Source organism: the organism of the source record quoted next, unplaced genomic scaffold, assembly GCF_019419815.1.
Source record: "Pyrus x bretschneideri cultivar Hongxiangsu unplaced genomic scaffold, Pyrus_bretschneideri_v1 Contig3, whole genome shotgun sequence".
Taxonomy (NCBI): Eukaryota; Viridiplantae; Streptophyta; class Magnoliopsida; order Rosales; family Rosaceae; genus Pyrus; species Pyrus x bretschneideri.
In genome coordinates, this window is record NW_025999612.1 from 1020144 (window position 1) to 1041006 (window position 20863).

The window sequence follows — 20863 nt, forward strand, 5'->3', positions numbered from 1 at the left end:
AGAATTAAAAGTTTGTCCCAAGCTTGCTTGGCAGTTATGCAATATCAAACATGAGCCAATTGATTAGACAAAATGGCAGAAACAATTGCATCCTTTGCTTTCCTACTAGCCTCAACGAAGCCTTCAACTCAAGAGTGAGATAATCAACAAGTATAAGATCTTAAGCTTCAAGGAATATCTGAAACTTCTCAGTCCGAGCAGCATAATTTGTACCATCAAAGAATGGAGGTGTATTGTAGGAGCTACCGACACGATCACGATCCATGGTGAGATTCCACCCAATATCATAGAGCTCAGCAAGAAAGAAGGAATGTTAGCCAAGTTACTTTATTTTGTCCTAACCTTATTCTAATCCTACACCACCTAGGTTCTAGCTGCAAGGAGGATCCCTAATTATATTAGGACATTTAAATAAATGATTCTAGAAGGCCTAATCTCATTCCTAAAGGGAACCGCACCTATTTCTTCTAGAAAATCCTTTCCCTTGCTGTGCAAGGCATTCCCCTTTCCTTTAGGATTTGGCGCACCTCTCTTTCCCTTTTCCTCTTGCATTTTGACATTTATTTACCCTTTTTCCTTGTGGATTTGGAGTGCAAATCTTTCCCAAAACAATTAATTAATGTCGTGCCTTTCTTTCTTTATTTTTAAGTTTTTTGCCGCACAAAAAGACACCATTCATCCATCATTCACCACAATTTCGAACCACTCATCTATCCCTCACCATAATACACACAACCCATCCCTAAAACACAAGAACCCAATTTCATACACAAACACCCTTGTGTCGTAGCCTTGCAAGGAGAAAGCAGAGGAGACCCTTGGAGTCGTGCCTGCCATTTAAGTTTGGATTGTTGGAACATTCTTAGGTGTATTCAATCTCTTGTTTTCAATGTTTAATTTAAGTTATCTTTGTTTAAGTACGAACATGAGGAGCTAAACTCGTTTTGGCTAGAGGAGAATTCAAAACCATGAACATATATGTGATATGAATTGATTTCATCCAATTATTGTTTCGTAAAACATGAATGTGATTTGCTTAACTGCTTGATTGATAACTTATTCTTGTATGTTGATTGAGGGTGCACACTTAGTTTGCATGCATGAATTTGATGCTAAAATATAAGGGATTTTCACCTAATTGTTATAAACTTATATTTACAAGTAGTGGAGGTCTCTAGTCACGATCGTGTTAAGTAAATTCCAGGCAAGAGTATCATGCTTTTCATAGTTACGAATGCCTTGTCAATGCTTATGATTTTCATAGAACTTAATGATCTTTGATATGTATCTCTAGCATGCTGTTCATATAGGCAACTTGATAAGAATAATTTGATTACGTCGCTGAGTCCAATTCAATGAAATTAAGGAAATCTGAAGGTTAATTTGTGTAGTTCATGATTAACTTGGGGCATTGTCATTCATGGATTATTGGAATAATAATTGGAAATCAATTTTTATGCTTATGTGTCATGTGTGGAGAAGGACCCTCTAGCTAGCCATTCACCCATTAAAACACCTAATTTCGTCCAAAGTTGTTTAGAGTCTTTAAATTAGTTTGCTTTTACTTTAAATTCGTCAAAAACCAATTCCCCTTTAATATTTCGTGTTTACTTAGTTAGAATCAGTTTAAATTTGTTTCTTTTAGTGTTTTGAGTCAAGTTAGAATTCGTCCAAAATCACCCTTAGTTTCTGTTTTGAGTCAATTTGCTTCTTTTGTGTTGTTTTGAGTCACTCTAGTTTGTTTTGAGTCATTTGAGTTTAGTTTTCTATTTTTGAGTCTAGTTTAGTGCTTTAGAGTTTAAATTTGTGTAGATTAGCATCCCTTCTAATCCCCGGCCTAGAACAATCCCTACTTATTCATACTACAACTACATAAAAAGGGTTAAATTTTGTGTGCTATTTTATATCACATCAGAAGGTACCCCAAGACACAAACAAACAAACACAAACGACTCTTTTTGGGTTTTTCAAAGCTGTTTTCGAATTTGTTTTCAAAATTTTCATATTTCCCTTTCAAAACACATTAAAACACTTCAAAACACAGTAAAAACACTTAAAAATAGTGAGTAACAACTTTTAGAAGTGATAGGTGATAAAATCTGACGAAATTCATGGAAAACACTTTGTTTACCCCCCTCCCAACACTTAAATCAAACATTGTCCTCAATGTTTCAAACATAGACTCACACACAAACAATTAAATGACACAACTAACAAACATGACAATTATGGCAGAGTAAAAGTAATAAAGAGTAGGGTTAAGGAACGCAAATCTGGTTTTGGAGTCCGAGATTCCTATGTATTCTTTATTTGAACACATGGGTTGCCTCCCAGGAAGCGCTTGCTTTAATGTCTTCCAGCCGAACGATACCTCATTTTAAGCTTCACTAGGGCTAACGGCATGGAGGGGCATGTCCTCCATGACATGCTCCTCAAAAGACTCATAGTAAGGCTCTATGAACGGAAGGGGATAATGATCTTTCCTGATTGTGGCGTTGAGCTTCCTAAAGTCAATGTAAATTCTCCCACCACCTTGGATTTGATTGGGTACCTGCACTAAATAAGGTAACAACCTATTAATTGAAATGGGAATTGGAATTGGAATAGGTGGCTTACCAATGTATTGCAATCAAGACTCAAAAGTAGCAGCATGATCAACAAAATCACTAGGGATGCTCTCGGCCAGATTGGGTGTTTTGAGGGCAGTGGCATGTTCTTTGTGCTTCATTCCAATTCCCTCTTCGATGGTGGTTTGAAATACATCCTTCTCGATAGGTGCTGAATGTTCATACCCTATATTTTTATTCTCATCAATGGCAAAACAAGAACGAACATCATTAGGATTCTTAACGGATTCAGAAACATTGAATTTAATCATATCACCACCAAACTCCATCGTTAACACTCCCTTGGCCACATCAATCTTGGTTTGGGCTATTTTCATGAAAGGTCGTCCAAGTAAGATTGGCAATGGTGGAGAGTGGGTTGAATCTTCCATCTCAAGCACATAGAAATCGGCTAGAAAGATCAAATGATCAACCTGCACCAAAACATCTTCCAAACTACTTTCGGATATGCATTAGAACGATTGGCTAATTGGATAAGAACTCCATCATTTTTAAGCTCTCTTGGATTCAAAGATGCATAAATAGAATATGGCATGACATTAATGGAAGCACCTAAATCTAGCATAGCATGTTCAAACCTTGTATTACCAATTACACAAGGGATAGTGAAACTACCTGGATCTTTGCATTTAGGTGGCAGCTTCCTTTGCAACATTGCAGAGACATTTTCACTTACATGTACCACCTCTTTCTCCTGAATTCGTTTTTTTGTTGTACAAAGCTTCTTCAAAAACTTAGCATACTTCAGAATTTACTTTATTGCATCAAGAAGCCGGATATTGACTTGCACTTTCCTAAATGTCTCTAGAACGTCTTTTTCATTATCCTCGTTCCTAGATTGCATAAACCTGCTACTGAAAGGTACATTTGTTGGAATAACGTTAGAAGTAATTGAATTTGGACTTACCTTAGTTGAGTTGGATGGCATAGGGTCCTTAGGTGGTTGCGACAAGGGTTGTTCTACCCTTGCCATGGCTTTAGCATTCTCCTCTTCCTCAAGCAGCAGCTTTTCGTCCTTTTTTGCCTTCATCTGGACTTTTGTGGGTTGGTTCCAACTTCCTCGCCACTTCTCAAAGTAATGGCATTGGCTGTCTCAAATCCTCCCCTTGGATTCACAATGGTTGAACTAGGCAGTTTGTCTTGTTCTCTAAATTGTCCTATGAACTCCGCTACTTGCCCCATTTGCTTATTCAATTCGTCCACCTTTTTAGCTTGATTTTGCATCTCTTTGGTTTGATTTTGTACTCCTTGTGTCAAAGAGGTGAGTAATTGAATAAATTTATCATTATCCAAAGACATACCTAAATTTGATTGGGCCGAATGTGATTGAGGTTGCATTCGTGCGAATGGCCTTTGAAATATCCCAAAGGGTGGCTGTCGAAATCCTTCTTGTTGTTGAGTTTGTTGAGGCTCCCTCCACTTCATGTTTGGGTGATCTCTCCATCCCGAATTGTAAGTGTTGGCGTATGGATCATGCCTTGGTTGATTTTGGCCTTGATAGCCCACGGCAGTGGCACTTGCCCATCCCCCATTCTCTATCAATTGAGGACATTGATCATTGAAGTGTCCTTGCATAGTGCACACGTCACAAACACTTGCTCTTTGCACTTTAGATCCATCAACAACCTCTAACACAAGAACAGTGAGATTAGCCAATTGAGATTGAATTTCGGAAATTGCACTTACCTCATTCACTTGTTGTTGTTGCCGTGAGGGGTCTCTTTGGCCAACTACCTCGTATTGCCGTGGGGGGTCTCTTTGTTCAACTACCTCGTATTGTTTCTATCAGATATTAAGCAAAATTCGACAGAAAATGGATACAGTGGCGGATGTAATAAGCGACAAAATTGCCAACGTCAAGAAATGAATTTTCCGATAGAAAATACTCTAAAACCAACAAAAATTGTGTCTAATATAACCGACAAATAATATATTAATAATGAATAAATAAGAGCATTCTCTGTCGGATAAAACCGACATGAAATACTCTAAAACCGACAAAACTTGTGTCGGATATAACCGACAGAGAATTTATTTATAATGAATAAAGAAGAGCATTCTTTGTCGAATAAAACCGACAGAAACATTTATCTATCAATTTGATAGGATATGCATTCTACGAAACTAGTTTCAACGATCCAACCGTCAAATATGTTTGTATATACTCCGAGATAGCATGTGTAAAAAATCGCAAAAAAAAAAAAACATTCAGAGATTAGGTAACAGGGCCATGAGTAAAAAAAAAAAAAAAACATTTAGAGATTATTGTGATGACCCGTCCCAATTTATTATATAATTTTCTCCTCAAGCGTGTAAAGTGACGAATATGCCCTCGTTGGCTAAGTGATGTGGATGTGTATATGCAGTTTTAAATTATTATCTCCGCTATCATAATTAAATCGTACTCGACGTCTCGAGTGAGTTGAAGCGAGTTAGAACCGAATTGGAGCCATAACGAAAAAGTTACGATTATTTAGGTGCGTAAATGGGCAAATTGTAGACCAATTATATGGGCTCCTATTTCTTTTAGCCTAATCAGATAAGTTGTTTTTCTTCTTTTGGGCCAATTAAAATTAGCTCTATCTCTCTCACAGCCAATTAGAACACACACACACACACACACACACACACACACACACTCACTCTTCCTTCTCTCTCTTCTTCTCGACTCTTCTCCCTTCGTACACCCAAGACACCCCACATACATAACCATTATCAAACTCACACGGATCGAACTTTTGGAAACCATACCATTCTCCTCTCAACCACACGATCACCACCATACCCTTAGTTTTTCGTTTTGGTGAGTTTTAGCTTGAAAATCAGAAGCTTCGACGAGGAGTTAGTTTGCTCTGGTATGATCACAGACAATTTACAAAGTTTTGAGGCTCGGGATGGTCTCTATGAAACTTCCCTAGCACTTTAGAGTAGATTTGGAGTGGAGTGGAATAGGTGAGTTCAAAGACTTGCAGAGTTGGTCGTATTTTCCAAGGAATTTTCCGATCATTTTTCGTTGAATTTTGGACTTCTAATAGGTACAAACGTGTTCTACTCTTCGAGACCTTCAAATCCATATAAATTTCATGGATTTTGGTTAAGAAATGAAGTAGATATAAAGCTTTGAAAATTTTCCAGAAACTGGTGTGTGCAGACAGTGGCCAACGGCAGCAGACGACAGAAACTAGCAGGTGACTGGAGAAGAAGAAGGTATATTCCGTTAACTTTAACGGAATATTCTAACAGTGTTAGATAACGCCGTTACCATTTAACGAAATATTCTGCTTATTTTGACGGAATATTCCTAACGCTGTTAGGGTTTCCGTCAATGTGCCGTGCACGTGCCTACGCATGGCCGACACGTGTGGCCGTGTCTTGGCCGGTGCGTGAGGGCGCATCCGATGTCCAAAAGTTTTTCTAAAAACTTATGTGGGTTCGTATCATTAAGTAGATCACGTTCGTATATTCAAACCTTACATTTAAGCAAACTATGAGGAGTTATTCCTGGATTCGTATGTGTGCTAATTAATTAACGTAAAAATAGTTGTATCGTATATAGGTGAGACATACCCCGAGGACGAGCGTGGACAAGCGAAGCTAGAGGGCTACGATCCTACTAGTTATTAGTGAGTGGGCATTTGTTTTCTATATATATATATATACACAATTTCCAAAAACGTTTTTATATGGAACTATGATTTGCTTGCCATGTCGTAAATAAGTTACATTTTAAATATTGCATTGTTACACTTGTGAATTGTATTGTGTGATGTTATGAAGACTTAGGTAAGCTTCAGGTGAGTATTATGTGATTGAATGGGTTGTATTGTATGCACACATTTATTTAGAGCTCATCATGGCTGCACCCCAATACTAGTGCTCTCACCCGGGGCTAGGGCCAGTCTTCACGTGATTATTCTCCCCCCGCACCGCATGCTCACCTTGGATCCAAGTCTGGTGCCAACCTATCATACAGACGACAATAGGTGGTTCTGACTCGTAGCTGACCCGCGAATTATCGCACATCCTTCACGTGATCGTAGCATTTAAGCGTACATATTTATACCCAGCCTGTCGTACAGGCCACACTAGGTGACTCTGACTTATGTGCTAGCCTAAATTGATTAGCTATAGGTCCAGTCGTACAGGTCACGTTAGGTGACTCCAACTGGCATACTATTTAATATTTAATATTGGTTTCACACCTGGCTTACATTTATTATTGCTGAGATATTATGACATGGCATACTTCAGTTTTCACTGCTTTTGAGCATTGGTTTTCATACCTCCGTAGTAATATTTTCTGGAAACTATACAAGTTTTACGGAGATGGGTTATTATGTTCATAAAGATAAATATGTTTTCAAATGCTTTGTTTTTGCCCACTCACCCTTCTGTTTTGTGGCCCTCCAGGTTTTAGGTAGTTGTTCATCTTTGGTGGCTCACAAGGACTACTAGGCAGTTTTGACATTCTACTAAATAAAAGTAGGGATCTTCTCCCTGTTTGTATAATTAGTACTTAGTTAGTTCCTGCACTTTCGTTTTACCTATGCTATGATATGCGTGTATCTTATACTTGATCACTTTCACACTTACATATTATCTCTAGTTAAATAAGTTTAGTTCTGGTTTTTATTTATTCGCATTTTCTTATTATTATCACTTCTGTTGCGCACTTGGCTATGTCACCCTCATGTGACGGCCAACACGTCTCAACTTTGGTCGGGGTGTGTCATTATTATGGCGGCCGCCCAAAATTTTGCCTTGTTCGTGTCGGTTATATTCGACAGGGCCATGAGTGAAAAAAAAATTATTTAAACCATGTGTTTATTTATTTTTAATCAATATAACATTTTAAAATAATAAAATAGTCAATTTATGTCGGTTATAACCGTCAAAATACTAAATAATAACCGCCAAAAACTAAAATAATAAAATAATTAATTGTTGTAGGTTATAACCGCCACCATTAACTTAAAAGCCGCTAGAATATGTTAAAAAAAAAAAATTTTTTAAAAGAATTCAAAAATACTGGCAGCTATAATAATTTTATGGCGGTTGCATCCGACACTAAATATCCGCCAAGAATTTATGTCGGATTATAACCGACAGGATTTCTATCACATCCCGGCCCAGGCCCTTACCACATCCCAAGCTTGACTCCATCGTAGCACGATATTGTCCGCTTTGGGCCCCGACCACGCCCTCACGGTTTTGTTTTTGGGAACTCACACGAGAACTTCCCAGTGGGTCACCCATCATGGGAGTGCTCTCGCGCAAACTCGCTTAACTTCAGAGTTCCTACGAAACCCAAAGCCAGTGAGCTTCCAAAAAGCCTCGTGCTAAGTAGAGATGGGAATATACATATAAGGCTTATAGGATCCACTCCCCTGAATGATGTGGGATGTTACAATTTCATTGTTATCCGACACTAATTGAATGATGTGTCGGATATCTTTTATCCGACATAATGGCTTATTAAACCGCCACCATCTGTCAACACCTAAAGCTAATATTGTAGCAGTGTAAACCGATAAGCATTCACTAGAGTAGGTTCATGTCCAAAAGACACCTCTCCCAATGCATCTCTTGTCCGCATATACTCTCAAATACTTCCTAATTTTTCATTCATGGGGAATTGTTCGAAATTTATATTATATATTTATTAGATATTATAATATTAATTTCAAAGTGTGAATGAAAAAATTGTTGGTTGTTCGAAATAAATATATTAGATATTATATTTATTAGATACTACAAAAACTATTTTGTAGTTTAAAATTAGGGTTGGTGTCTACCTTTCTCAAGAGGTGGGATCATCCTTCCTAGAGGATGTGATGCATTATAACTTACCTTTCGATTATTCCTTAACAATAAAAAGGTGTCAGAATCCGGATCCTTGAAATTTAATCAAACAGAAGGCCCCTTAAAAAAATTATAATAATTTTAGCCATTGGATCAAATTTCAAGAGTCCAGATTAATTGATTGGTGGGATTTTGTGTGAGAGATCCGGAGGGGATCTCTTCCCACATAATTTATCAAAGGGTGTCGTGAGTTTTATATAAACTCAAGCATCCCACCTGTCTAATGTTTTTTTAAACAAAAGAGTGTCCTTCAATGTCTTTTATTCTTTGTTAGTTAAATTTTGAGTCGTCTTTTGAGAGTGCAAGATATAAGTAGTTCGCTAGAGTCTGAAGAATGAGGTGCTTCAAGTTTGGATTATAGAATGTTGAATCCTGGGAGATGTACGCTCACCAAACTATAAGAGTGGGAGCGAAATTCTATCTTTAAAACATTACATTTATGCAAGCCTCAATCTCCAAGTTTGTCAATCTTTCTAATTCTCTCTAGTTTAATCTCATACATCATTGATGTTGTAATTTTCTTTATAATTATTATCATTGGAATTCTTGTATTATTTTCATATTTTCTAATATTGCTCCAACATTTATTTCATACGATATCTAGATTGAAATATCTGGGTTGAACTTTAACTTTGTTCTTTGGCTCATGAAGGATTCTTTTTGTCCTTTCTCCAGGTTTATTTTTTTCGTCTGCGACATTAACCTATTGAATTAGAGAAGCCTCCAAGTTAAATCCGAACAAATTAATCTATTCTGTCACATAAGCTCCATCGCCACCAGCGAGCATTACCAAGTCAACCTTCACAATTATCGACTATAAATATGGTAGAGACTAACAGACGTACACCACTTATCCTTTCATGTTCTTCTTTTAACCAAATTAAAAGATGGAGAAAGAAAATGGTGCAGCATTGCACCTCATATATCTTGTTGGTTTTACTTTGATCATGTTTTTTTCATCAGGAGTAGTTTCACAAGAGGAGCAAAATAGCTTCCAAACTTACATTGTTTTTCTTGAAAAGCCTGTCTCCTCGAAATTTACAGTAGAATCAGATTTAGACAGTTGGTATCAGTCATTTTTGCCTGAAACTACTGCAAACGCAAACCAGCAGAGGATCGTTCATGTGTACCGCAATGTGGTCACTGGATTTGCAGCAAAACTGACAAAGGAGGAAGTGAAAGCAATGGAAAACAAAGAAGGTTTTTTGAAGGCTCATCCTGAGATAACTGTACCATTGCTAACTACTCATAGTCCTGATTTCTTGGGTTTACACCAAGGATACGGACTATGGAAACAAGCAAACTACGGTGAAGGTGTGATCATAGGACTTATGGATACAGGGATTGGACCCGACCATCCTTCGTTCAGTGATGAAGGAGTACCCCTTCCTCCGGCTAAATGGAAAGGCAAGTGCGAGTTCAATGGCACAGTGTGCAACAACAAGCTCATTGGTGCACAAAATTTTGTTGGTGCAGAAGAAGGGAATATTACCGGAACACCATTTGATGAACATGGTCATGGGACCCACACATCTAGCACCGCTGCTGGAAATTTTGTCCAAGATGCCAGCGTGTTTGGAGACGCGAATGGCACGGCTGTTGGCATGGCACCTTATGCTCATTTGGCAATGTACAAAGTCTGTTATGGGATTAGTTGTAGGTCTGGTGACATCTTAGCTGGCCTCGATGCTGCTGTTGAAGATAGCGTGGACGTGATTTCTATCTCACTTGGAGGCCCTTCACTTCCATTCTACGACAATGTGATTGCAATCGGTGCATTCGCAGCAATGAAAAAAGGAATATTCGTCAGCTGTGGAGCTGGAAATTCCGGTGTCCATAAATCTTTGGCAAATGAGGCCCCATGGTTTCTTACAGTTGGAGCAAGTACTACTGACAGAATACTAAAATCACAAAATGAGAAGCTCAGCTCCTATGGCGCTGTAATTGGAGATGCTCTTGCTCCCAGGGTCGCTGTCTTTTCATCAAGAGGACCAAGCCGCGCAAGCCCTGGAATTTTGAAACCCGACATCATTGGACCCGGCGTTAAAATTCTTGCTGCTTGGCCTTTATCAGTGGACAATGCAACACTTCCTAATCCTAAGGCAACATTTAACATAATTTCAGGTACCTCGATGTCAACTCCTCACCTGAGTGGCATTGCAGCTTTGCTCAAGAGATCACACCCCGACTGGTCACCAGCAGCTATTAAATCTGCCATCATGACAACTGCTAATGTACTAAACCTCGCAGGAACACCCATCATTGACCAAGGGCTTAAACCCGCAGACGTCTTTGCAATTGGTGGAGGCCATGTCAACCCTACAAAGGCAAATGACCCAGGGCTTGTCTTCGACATAAAACCAGAAGATTATTTTCCTTACTTGTGCGGTTTGAACTACAATGAGACAATGATAAAGATTATCACGCAGCAAATAGTGAAATGCTCAGAAGTCGGAGTCATACAAGAAGCACAGCTCAATTACCCTTCATTTTCTATTAAAGCAGGCCCTAATCAGACAGAGTCTCAGTACTATACCAGGACAGCAAAGAACGTTGGCCCAGCTACTTCAACATACAACTTGGATCTTTTAGTACCACATCAAATGGGGATAAGTGTGAACCCTCAGGTGCTTACATTCACAAAGGTTAACCAGGAGATTACATACCATGTCGAATTTATCGCAAAAGAAGGAGCTGGTAAGGATGGTGTACCATATGGTCAGGGATACTTGAGATGGTTTTCTGATAAACATAATGTTACTACCCCTATAGCTGTCATTTTTGACACTCCGCAAGATTAATATTTGGTCCTATAGAAGCTTCGCTATATGTTCATACAAGGAATAATGTACATAATGTAAGTACAATTTAATAATAATCTACCTACGAAAATTCAAGTTGATGAAGAATAAAAGCGTTTAGATGCCTAAAATGTTTTGACAGAAATAACTAGTATGTTTCTCTCTCTTTTTAAGAATGATTCAAAGCAATTTTATATCATCAAAAGCGTTAGTGACAGTTTTTGCGTAAGGATTATTCTATAAAATCACCTAGTATATCAGTATATGTACTCCCTTAAGAAGAAATTCCAAGTGTTATTCCAAGTACTTCGACTTGCATGCTTTTCAATTAGAATTGAAGAAAGCATAACATGTGAATAAAACAATTAATGAACTTTTTTTTATGTTTATTGTCGAGGTACTCAACGATTGTTTTAGCTTTACAACCGTCCTTGGGTGAGGGATTGAACAACAATTTCCTTGTAAACATTGTTGTCTCTGTAAAGGCTTACTGATATATGGCTAGTGTAGTGCAACAGTTTCTAAGACAACAGTTACCCACAAAATTGGTCACTTATAGAAGTGCACCCTTATACATCATCCCAAATGTGTGCTCAGTCACCTTACATAAATCCTCCAGAAAATCTGGCCACTCACCACGCACTTCATCAACCTACGCCGACGTGTAAGTTCTAGCCACTCTCTTCCACCACTGAAACATGATAAGGAAAATTAAGCAAATTTTTAGCTAAGTTCAATAAACCGATAAGTTGTTGCAGTACATATAGCAACGAGCATGTACCTTCAGTGATTATGAATATTTATCCTTACCCAATAATGCTCGGTATTAAAAACAAAAATCAAGTGCGTATGTGATGATAAATAACAGACCCCCAACTTCTTCCCCATGCTCAGGCGGTACTTGTAATGTTCAACTGTGCAACCTTATAACTTAAAGGCTTCACTTGCAGTTTAGTTATCGCCAGAGTCAAGTTTTTGTCCACAGGTGGTCTGACCTAAGTTCACAATGCAGTCGTATCACAGAAGGTCCATCACCAGTTCACCACCTTGTTATAGTTCGGCGATTATTACCATGTTCTGATTAATATATGTCGTTAGGTGGTCTGACCTAAGTTCACAATGTAGTCCTACCACATAAGATCCATCACCAGTTCACCACCTTGTTATAGTTAGGCAATTATTACCATGTTCTGAATAATATATAAACACAAAACTCCAGATTGTGACTACTCACCCGTCGAAATTACAAGAAACGCCGGCCAATGTTCCTTCAAATTTCAACTATATATAGCTGCTTGAAATGGTAGACTGACATCAACAACTTGCACTCCATGTTCTTCTCTTGTCCATTAAAGATGGAGAACATAAAGGGTACAGGGTTGCATGTTTTATATTTTCTTGGTTTAACTTTCATGTTTTATTCATCACTAGCAGTTGCACAAGAGAAGCAAAACCACCTCCAAACTTATATTGTTTTTGTTGAAAAGCCTGTATCCCAGAAGTTTTTCGCACTATCTATTGAAGATTTGGAGATTTGGTACCAGTCATTTTTGCCCAAAACTCGTGCAAACTCAAACCAGCTGATGAACCAAAGACTGATTCATGCATATCATAACGTGGCCATGGGGTTTGCAGCAAAATTGACTCCTGAGGAACTAGAGGCGATGGAAAAGAAGGAAGGGTTTGTGTCGGCTCATCCAGAGAGAAGGCTGCCTTTGCTTACTACTCATAGCCCTGACTTCTTGGGTTTACACCAAGGATCAGGAATTTGGCAACAAACAAACTATGGTGAAGGCATCATAATTGGAGTTTTGGATACAGGGATCCCACAAGATCATCCCTCATTTAGCGACGAAGGAGTAACTCCTCCTCCGGCTAGATGGAAAGGCAAATGCGAGTTCAATGGGACGACGTGCAATAACAAGGTTATTGGTGCAAGAAATTTCATTGGCGCAGGCAAAGGCAAACCTGATCCAGAACCTCCAATTGACACAGATGGCCATGGAAGCCACACGTCTAGCACAGCTGCAGGAAATTTTGTACAAGGCGCAAGCGTGTATGGAGAGGCCAATGGCACAGCTACTGGCATGGCTCCTCATGCTCACTTGGCTATGTATAAAGTCTGCGAATTTGACTGTGCGGAAGGTGACGTTTTGGCTGCAATGGATGCTGCTGTTGAGGATGGAGTGGATGTGCTCTCCCTCTCGCTTGGCGGCCCCTCAATTCCTTTCTATGAGGATGTGATTGCAATTGCTGCATTCGGAGCAACTCAAAAGGGAATTTTTGTCAGCTGTGCAGCTGGAAACTCTGGTCCTGAACCTGGTTCTTTGTCAAATGAGGCCCCCTGGATTCTTACAGTTGGAGCAAGCACAACTGACAGAATTTTAAACATAAACCCAAATCCTACAGCAACAATCTTGTATAATGGCAAAGGAGACCCACTCGCTCCCAAGGTAGCATCATTTTCATCAAGAGGACCAAACACTGCAAGCCCTGGAATTCTGAAACCTGACATCATTGGACCCGGTGTTGACATTCTAGCAGCATGGCCCGAATCAGTGGACAATGCCACACTTCCTAATCCTAAGGCAACATTTAACATAATTTCGGGTACCTCAATGTCAACTCCTCACCTAAGTGGAATTGCAGCCTTGCTCAAGAGCTCACACCCCGATTGGTCACCAGCTGCAATTAAATCTGCCATCATGACAAGCGCAAATGTTCTAAATCTTGCCGGCAGGCCCATTGTTGATGAATGGAATAGGACTGCGGACATCTTTGCAATTGGTGCAGGACATGTTAACCCTTCGAAAGCAAATGATCCGGGGCTCATCTATGACCTCCAACCAGAGGACTACATTCCTTACTTGTGTGGCTTGAATTACACCGAAAAACAGATAAGGACTATCACGCAACAAACAGTGAACTGCTCTCAAGTCGGCGCCGTAGAAGAAACACAGCTGAATTATCCATCGTTTTCTATCATAGTAGATCCGGATAAAATGCAGACCAAGTCTGTGCTTTACACAAGGACTGTGAGGAATGTTGGCCCGGCTAATTCAGTTTACAACTTAGATCTTTTAGTACCAAATAATACGATCATGAGCGTGACTCCTCAGGTGCTTACATTCACAGAGCGTAACCAAACGATTACCTACCAGGTGGAATTTACTGCACTTGACGAGGCTAATACCCAGACACAAGGATATTTGAGATGGTTTTCTGCAAGTTATAATGTAACAAGTCCAATATCTGTGGTTATTGCCTCTAGGTAAAATTTGAATTTGATGTAGATAATTGTGTATTCTCTACACATTTATTTATGAATTAATAATAAAGAACACAATAAAATCAAGGGTATTCACAGCCTTGCTCCTGAATTTAGCTCTGAGTTTAGCTGACGCTTTTATGGTACTTGCCCGTCCGGACACATAGTACCTCGTTTGAAACATTATGTACAGATGGTATGAATTGCCTAAACAAGAATTCTTGAATAGCGACCAACTAGAGCAATTACTCTCAACAATATCAAAAGATTTCCATTAATGAAATATGTCGGATGAAGTGGTTATTGCTCTACTACCAACCACGACTCATGGGCTTAACTGAATAGCTAAATGAACTAGAGCATTTGGAGGGCTCATAATCTTTAATCATTTTTTTTTTCCTAATTAGAATGGTTAAATATTATAAAATATAATGTAGTACATGTAAGTAATACAACGTATAACCATACAATAATACTACTGAAGCTATACAAAAACAGATCCAAACTTCAAATTGACGATGAACTAGAAAGCGCAATCTCATCCCCGCGAGAACTTGCTTGCAACAGGACTAGTGAAGATTAAGGATAATTGGCATCCTTAATTTTGATTATTCCTTAAACATGCATTTCAATCTGTTTGTTGGGCAATAATCCACTCAACATATGTAGAACGTTGCTGTGCACTTAATTTTGATTATTCCTTATAAATGCATTTCAATGTGTTTGTTGGGCATTAATCCACTTAACATATGTAGGACGTTGCAGTGCACCCTCGCATGAAGGAAGTCTTTAACATTGGCACTCAAAAATCCTACGACAGGCACATAAGAAATAGTCTAGTGGGAATTAATCCACTCATGGAGGTTATAACTAGGTTTTAGTCTAGTGATATTTCTCTTCTTACTATTGGAAGAAGTCTTAAATTCAAATTCCCCATTCCCCTTTATTAAATTAAAGACTCATTACTCTCGATAAATTGAGCAGTCATTATAATTTTACAAATTCCACACAAACAAAACAAAATCTCAATATTTTCCAAAGAAATCGAAAAGGTAACGAACACTATAATACTTGTTGTGCACACAAAAATTTGACGGAAAGTCGAGGTATTTTGAGGAGTTTGACAAAGAAAACTTTCTTGTAGATTTCGTATGACCAGTCGAGGATAGGTGTCTCATTAAAACCTCATTAGGTAGCAAAAATCCAGTGGGAAAAATGCCCTAATCTAAGGGAAAAAGAGTACACTAAGGTCAAGTAAGTATACCTCTAGATACTCCATCTGAGTTTGACATAACTTCAAAATAAGAACTACAAGCATTGCAAGTGAGATAGTTACACAAACCAATTCCTTGAACAAGCTTTTAGAAAGTAGACTTCAGCAGTGACTTGATGAGGAGGTTGGCAAGGTTGTCTTGGGTTGAGATTTGCTTGACTTCAATCTTTGATACTCATGCTAATGTGATGTAGACGCAATATGTTTGGCGTTGACTTCTTGGATGTATCATATTATGGTATGGATACATGCGGCATTATCTTCATAGATCGTCATTAATTGAGACTCAAAGATTGATGATAACCGCAAGTGCCTCAAATATTCATCATCATTTGTCAGTCGTGGAGTCATCATTGCCATCAAAAGGTTTTAACGCAAGCCTTAGGTCCACTGTCTGATTTCTTCTTGCCATCGTAGAACACCTTGAATGAAGCTCTCGATACCAAATATTATAATTATGACTCTCCTCTACTGGATCTTGCTCTTTGAAGTATCTAACAATAGACTAAACTTAGCAAATTAGAGAATAACAAGTAACACTAGATTCATACTAGTTCAGCAAAACTTTTGCCTACATCCAGTTGTGATTTCTCTTGGTAGAGAAATGATTGCTTCTTTGATTAATGATAGAGTATACAGTACTTTGGCAAACCCTAAAAGTAATCCCTTTTCTCCCTCTCGGCTATCTTTGGCTATTCTCACTTTTTTCTTGCCTTGCAACACCCTATTTATAAGTATAGGTGTGGCTTACGATAAAAATTTATGTGAGGCTTTGCTTGTCTTACTACTAGACTTTGTTGAGTGGCACTATAATCCAATCAAAACGTGACACGTGGCATGTCTTAAATATTATCTTTTATCATTCTTTTTATATATAAAACTCTCATAATTATTTGTAAAAAAAAAAAAAAAAAAAAAAACAAACAAACAAACAAACAAAAAAACAAAACTCGCATAATTATTTTTCTTCTAATTAATATACACCATAAAATTAATTTCATGATTCATTTTTCCCTTGATCTCCTCTGTCTCCTCAATCTTCCCAAATTTTCTCTACCATCTTCTTCCCCACTCTGGGAAAATTTTTAGGTGTACCGGGTACACCAAATTTTTTTGGTGTACCCTCACTCATTAGAATTTTTTTGGTGTACAAAAAGTGAGGGTGCACCAAATTTTTTTGGTGTACCCTCACCATTATGAGTGAGGGTACACCAAATTTTTTTGGTGTACCGGGTACACCGAAAAATTACTCCCCACTCTGTGCCTTTCCTTCCTTCGTAAGAATATGGGAACAAAATTAAACCATCTTCTCCATCTATCATGGAATGAAAAAAATAGTAATAATAATGAGTAGAAAAAATAATTATAAAATAGTTATAAATATTTTAAATATAAAAAATGATATAAGATAATATTTAAAACTTGCCACATGACAAGTTTTTATTGGATTGCAGTGCTACTCAACAAAATCCACTGGCAAGGAAAGCTCCACATAAAATTTTCTCGTGGTTTACACGTCTATTTTTTTATTAAGTTTCCTATTCCAATTAGATTTCTAGGATTCCTAATCTAAATTATACAAGGAAACTTAATTCTTTCCTAATTCCTTGAGGACAAGAACCTATGGACCTTTAGTTTTCCTAATACAATCCTAAACAAAATAGGACACTAACATTGACGGGCCAAATTCCTAACATTATTGAAAAAGAAATATTAACGAGGCCACATTTGGTTAACCACATGTGAGCCACTTCTTTAACTGAAGTATGACACACATGTTATAATAGACACTAACTTTATTAAAAAAGTAGTTTGCATATGGTCTACTAAATTTGGTCACCCTAACATCATTCATTGAAATATTTTGTTTGTCTATTTACTTGATTGCATGGCAATGATGATGGTATGACTGGTGCATGACTCTAAAAATAAATTTCGACTGTAATATTTTAGGCCGTCCCAGTCAATAGGCTCCATATTAGGCCTGACATTCATTTTATAAGATTTCAGTATAACATAAGGCTTATCGACTGCTTCGGTATAAACGAATAAATTAGCGAGCATTACTAAGTCTGGTATTAACAACGAAACACCGACTCCAAAACACCAGCTCCCCAGCAGCTAGCGTTTGGCTTCTCTTCAATGTTCTGTACAAGAAATGCAGGCACATTCCAGCTCGATCCATTGTTATCTACAATATATAGTTGCTCCTGTACGGTAGACTAACACAAAACACTCGCACTTCGGAGTAGTTCTTCATCGAAACATGGAGAACAGAAAGTGTCAAGTGCTGCTGCAGATTGTATGTCTGCTCGGCTTAATTTTCCTGTTTTGTTTATCGGTAGCAGCAGCTGCTGATACTCAAACTTACGTTGTTTGGGTGAAAAAGCCAGTCCAAGGTGAGTTATTTTCAAAATCTCATCAAGATTTGGAGAGTTGGTACCAGACTTTTTTGCCCGAAACAGTTGCAGACTCCAACGAGGTGACGAAGCCACGAATGGTTCATACATACCGCAATGTGGCCACAGGATTTGCAGCAAAACTGACCGCAGAGGAAGTAAGAGCGATGGAGAACAAAGAAGGGTTTGTGTCTGCTCGTCCAGAGAGGATTCTGCCTTTGCACACTACTCACAGTCCTAACTTCTTGGGATTGCAGCAAGGATTGGGAGCCTGGAAAGGAGCAAACTACGGTGCAGGTGTGATCATTGGAGTGTTGGATACTGGGATTGGACCTGATCATCCTTCGTTTAGCGACGAAGGAGTACCACCTCCTCCAGCTAAATGGAAAGGCAAGTGCGACTTCAATGGACCGGTGTGCAATAACAAGCTTATCGGTGCACGAAACTTCCAAAGCGGACAATCTACTGGAGGCCCTCCAGTTGACGATGAAGGCCATGGCACCCACACATCCAGCACAGCTGCAGGAAATTTTGTGAAAGGTGCCAATGCGTTTGGAATGGCCAATGGCACAGCAGTTGGTATGGCACCTTATGCTCATGTCGCAATGTACAAGGTCTGTGGTGAGGCGGGTTGTTCTGATGCAGACATTTTAGCTGCTATGGATACTGCTGTTGAAGATGGCGTTGATGTCCTCTCGCTCTCACTTGGCGGTGCTTCATTTCCCTTCTATGATGATGCAATTGCAATCGGTGCATTCACAGCAATTCAAAAGGGAATTTTTGTCAGCTGTGCAGCAGGAAATTCTGGTCCTGACTACGAGTCTTTATCCAATGAGGCCCCATGGATACTCACAGTTGGAGCAAGCACCATTGACAGAAGCATAAGAGCAACAGCGCTCCTTGGAAATCACGGAGAATTTGATGGCGTATCTTTGAACCAGCCTAAAGATTTTAATTCAACATTGTTGCCTCTTGTTTATCCAGGTGCGAATGGCGACCAGTCATTATCTTTATGTGCTCCAGGGTCCCTTGGAAATGTTGAAGGGAAAATAGTGTTGTGCGAGGGAGAAAGAGGAAGAGTTGCCAAAGGGGAAGAAGTGAAAAGAGCTGGTGGTGCTGCCATGATTTTGGCGAACCTAGAGGATGGTGGCTACACCGTCTTAGCTGACGCTCATGTTCTTCCTGCGACACATGTGAGTTATGCTGCAGGGTTGATGATCAAAGCCTACATAAACTCAACTGCAACACCTCAAGCCACAATCTTGTTCAAAGGCACTGTCATTGGAGATCCTCTAGCTCCCCAAGTCGCTTTCTTTTCATCAAGGGGACCAAGCATTGCAAGCCCTGGAATTTTGAAGCCTGACATCATTGGACCTGGTGTTAGCATCCTTGCGGCATGGCCCGTTTCTGTGGACAATGCCACACTTCCCAATCCTAAGGCAACATTTAACATGGTTTCAGGTACTTCGATGTCATGCCCTCACTTAAGTGGCATTGCAGCCTTGCTCAAGAGTTCCCACCCAGACTGGTCACCGGCTGCCATTAAGTCTGCAATCATGACAACGGCAGAAGTAAATAACCTTGGAGGACAGCCCATAGTTGATGAAACACTTAAACCAGCAGACATCTTTGCCACTGGTGCAGGCCATGTTAACCCTTCAAACGCAATTGACCCGGGGCTCATCTATGACATAAATCCAGCGGAGTACATTCCTTATATGTGCGGTTTGAATTACACAAATGAACAGATACAGGTTGTCACCCAACAAACAGTGAACTGCTCCGAAGTGGGAACCATCCCAGAAGCACAGCTAAACTATCCTTCATTTTCTATTATAATAGGGTCATCTGATGAGTCTAAGTCTCAGGACTATACAAGGACGGTGAAGAATGTTGGGCCGGCTAGCTCAACCTACAAGCTGGATCTTAATGTGCCACATAAAATGGGCATGAGTGTGAATCCTGAGGTGCTAACATTCACAGAGGTTAACCAGGAGATTACATTCAGTGTGGAGTTTATTGCGGAAGACGGGGCTGGGAAGGATGGTGTACTGTTTGATCGGGGGTATCTGAGATGGATTTCTGATAAGCACTCTGTTACTAGCCCCATCTCTGTGATCTTTGACACATAGGAAAAGATATCACAAGAATGCAGAGAACGATAGAAGGAATTGAACGCAAAAAATAAGTGCTACTCCAGTGGTGCCATTTTAGTCATTCAAGATTTGACGTTTAATTTACAACCCTTTGTATCATTGCCTACATACTGTTTGAGCAATAATTGAAATTGATAAAAGAAGTAAATGGACTCACAGATTGCTTGCAGTTGTATCAGCTGACGGACAAGAGTTCTTCGGTGTTTTTTTTTTTTCCGGATAGAACTAATAATTTAGCAGCATTAACCAATATACAAATTTAGGGATTGCTTAGCATAATGATAAAAAAAAAAATCAAAAAGCTTCAAGTAAAGTCTTCAAAGTTTTACATAATACATACCTCTAGCGTGTGCAGGGAAGCCAACCGAGCAACTGATCCGGTCACTTGGATAATTGAGTTTTAGAAGCCGTTCTTCCTCAATTTAGAAATATAGCAACTCGAGGCCAGCTCCAAAACCTGCTTGAGCAATGCTCCTT

The 20863-nt window shown here is 39.1% G+C and overlaps 3 protein-coding genes across 3 annotated transcripts; all 3 read left to right on the forward strand.

Annotated features, from left to right (window-relative positions):
- The first annotated feature begins 9448 nt into the window (after nucleotides 1-9448).
- On the forward strand, nucleotides 9449-11290 carry LOC103952880 (subtilisin-like protease 3). Its single transcript, XM_009364568.2, has one exon. The coding sequence runs from the start codon at nucleotides 9674-9676 to the stop codon at nucleotides 11288-11290; it is 1617 nt and encodes a 538-aa protein (XP_009362843.2). The 5' UTR covers nucleotides 9449-9673.
- A 1607-nt stretch (nucleotides 11291-12897) lies between these two features.
- LOC103952882 (subtilisin-like protease 3) lies at nucleotides 12898-14565 on the forward strand. Its single transcript, XM_009364569.2, has one exon. The coding sequence runs from the start codon at nucleotides 12913-12915 to the stop codon at nucleotides 14563-14565; it is 1653 nt and encodes a 550-aa protein (XP_009362844.2). The 5' UTR covers nucleotides 12898-12912.
- A 3532-nt stretch (nucleotides 14566-18097) lies between these two features.
- Nucleotides 18098-20591, forward strand: LOC125479875 (subtilisin-like protease 3). The gene has a single exon (XM_048590014.1). The coding sequence runs from the start codon at nucleotides 18098-18100 to the stop codon at nucleotides 20360-20362; it is 2265 nt and encodes a 754-aa protein (XP_048445971.1). The 3' UTR covers nucleotides 20363-20591.
- Nucleotides 20592-20863: the final 272 nt, after the last annotated feature.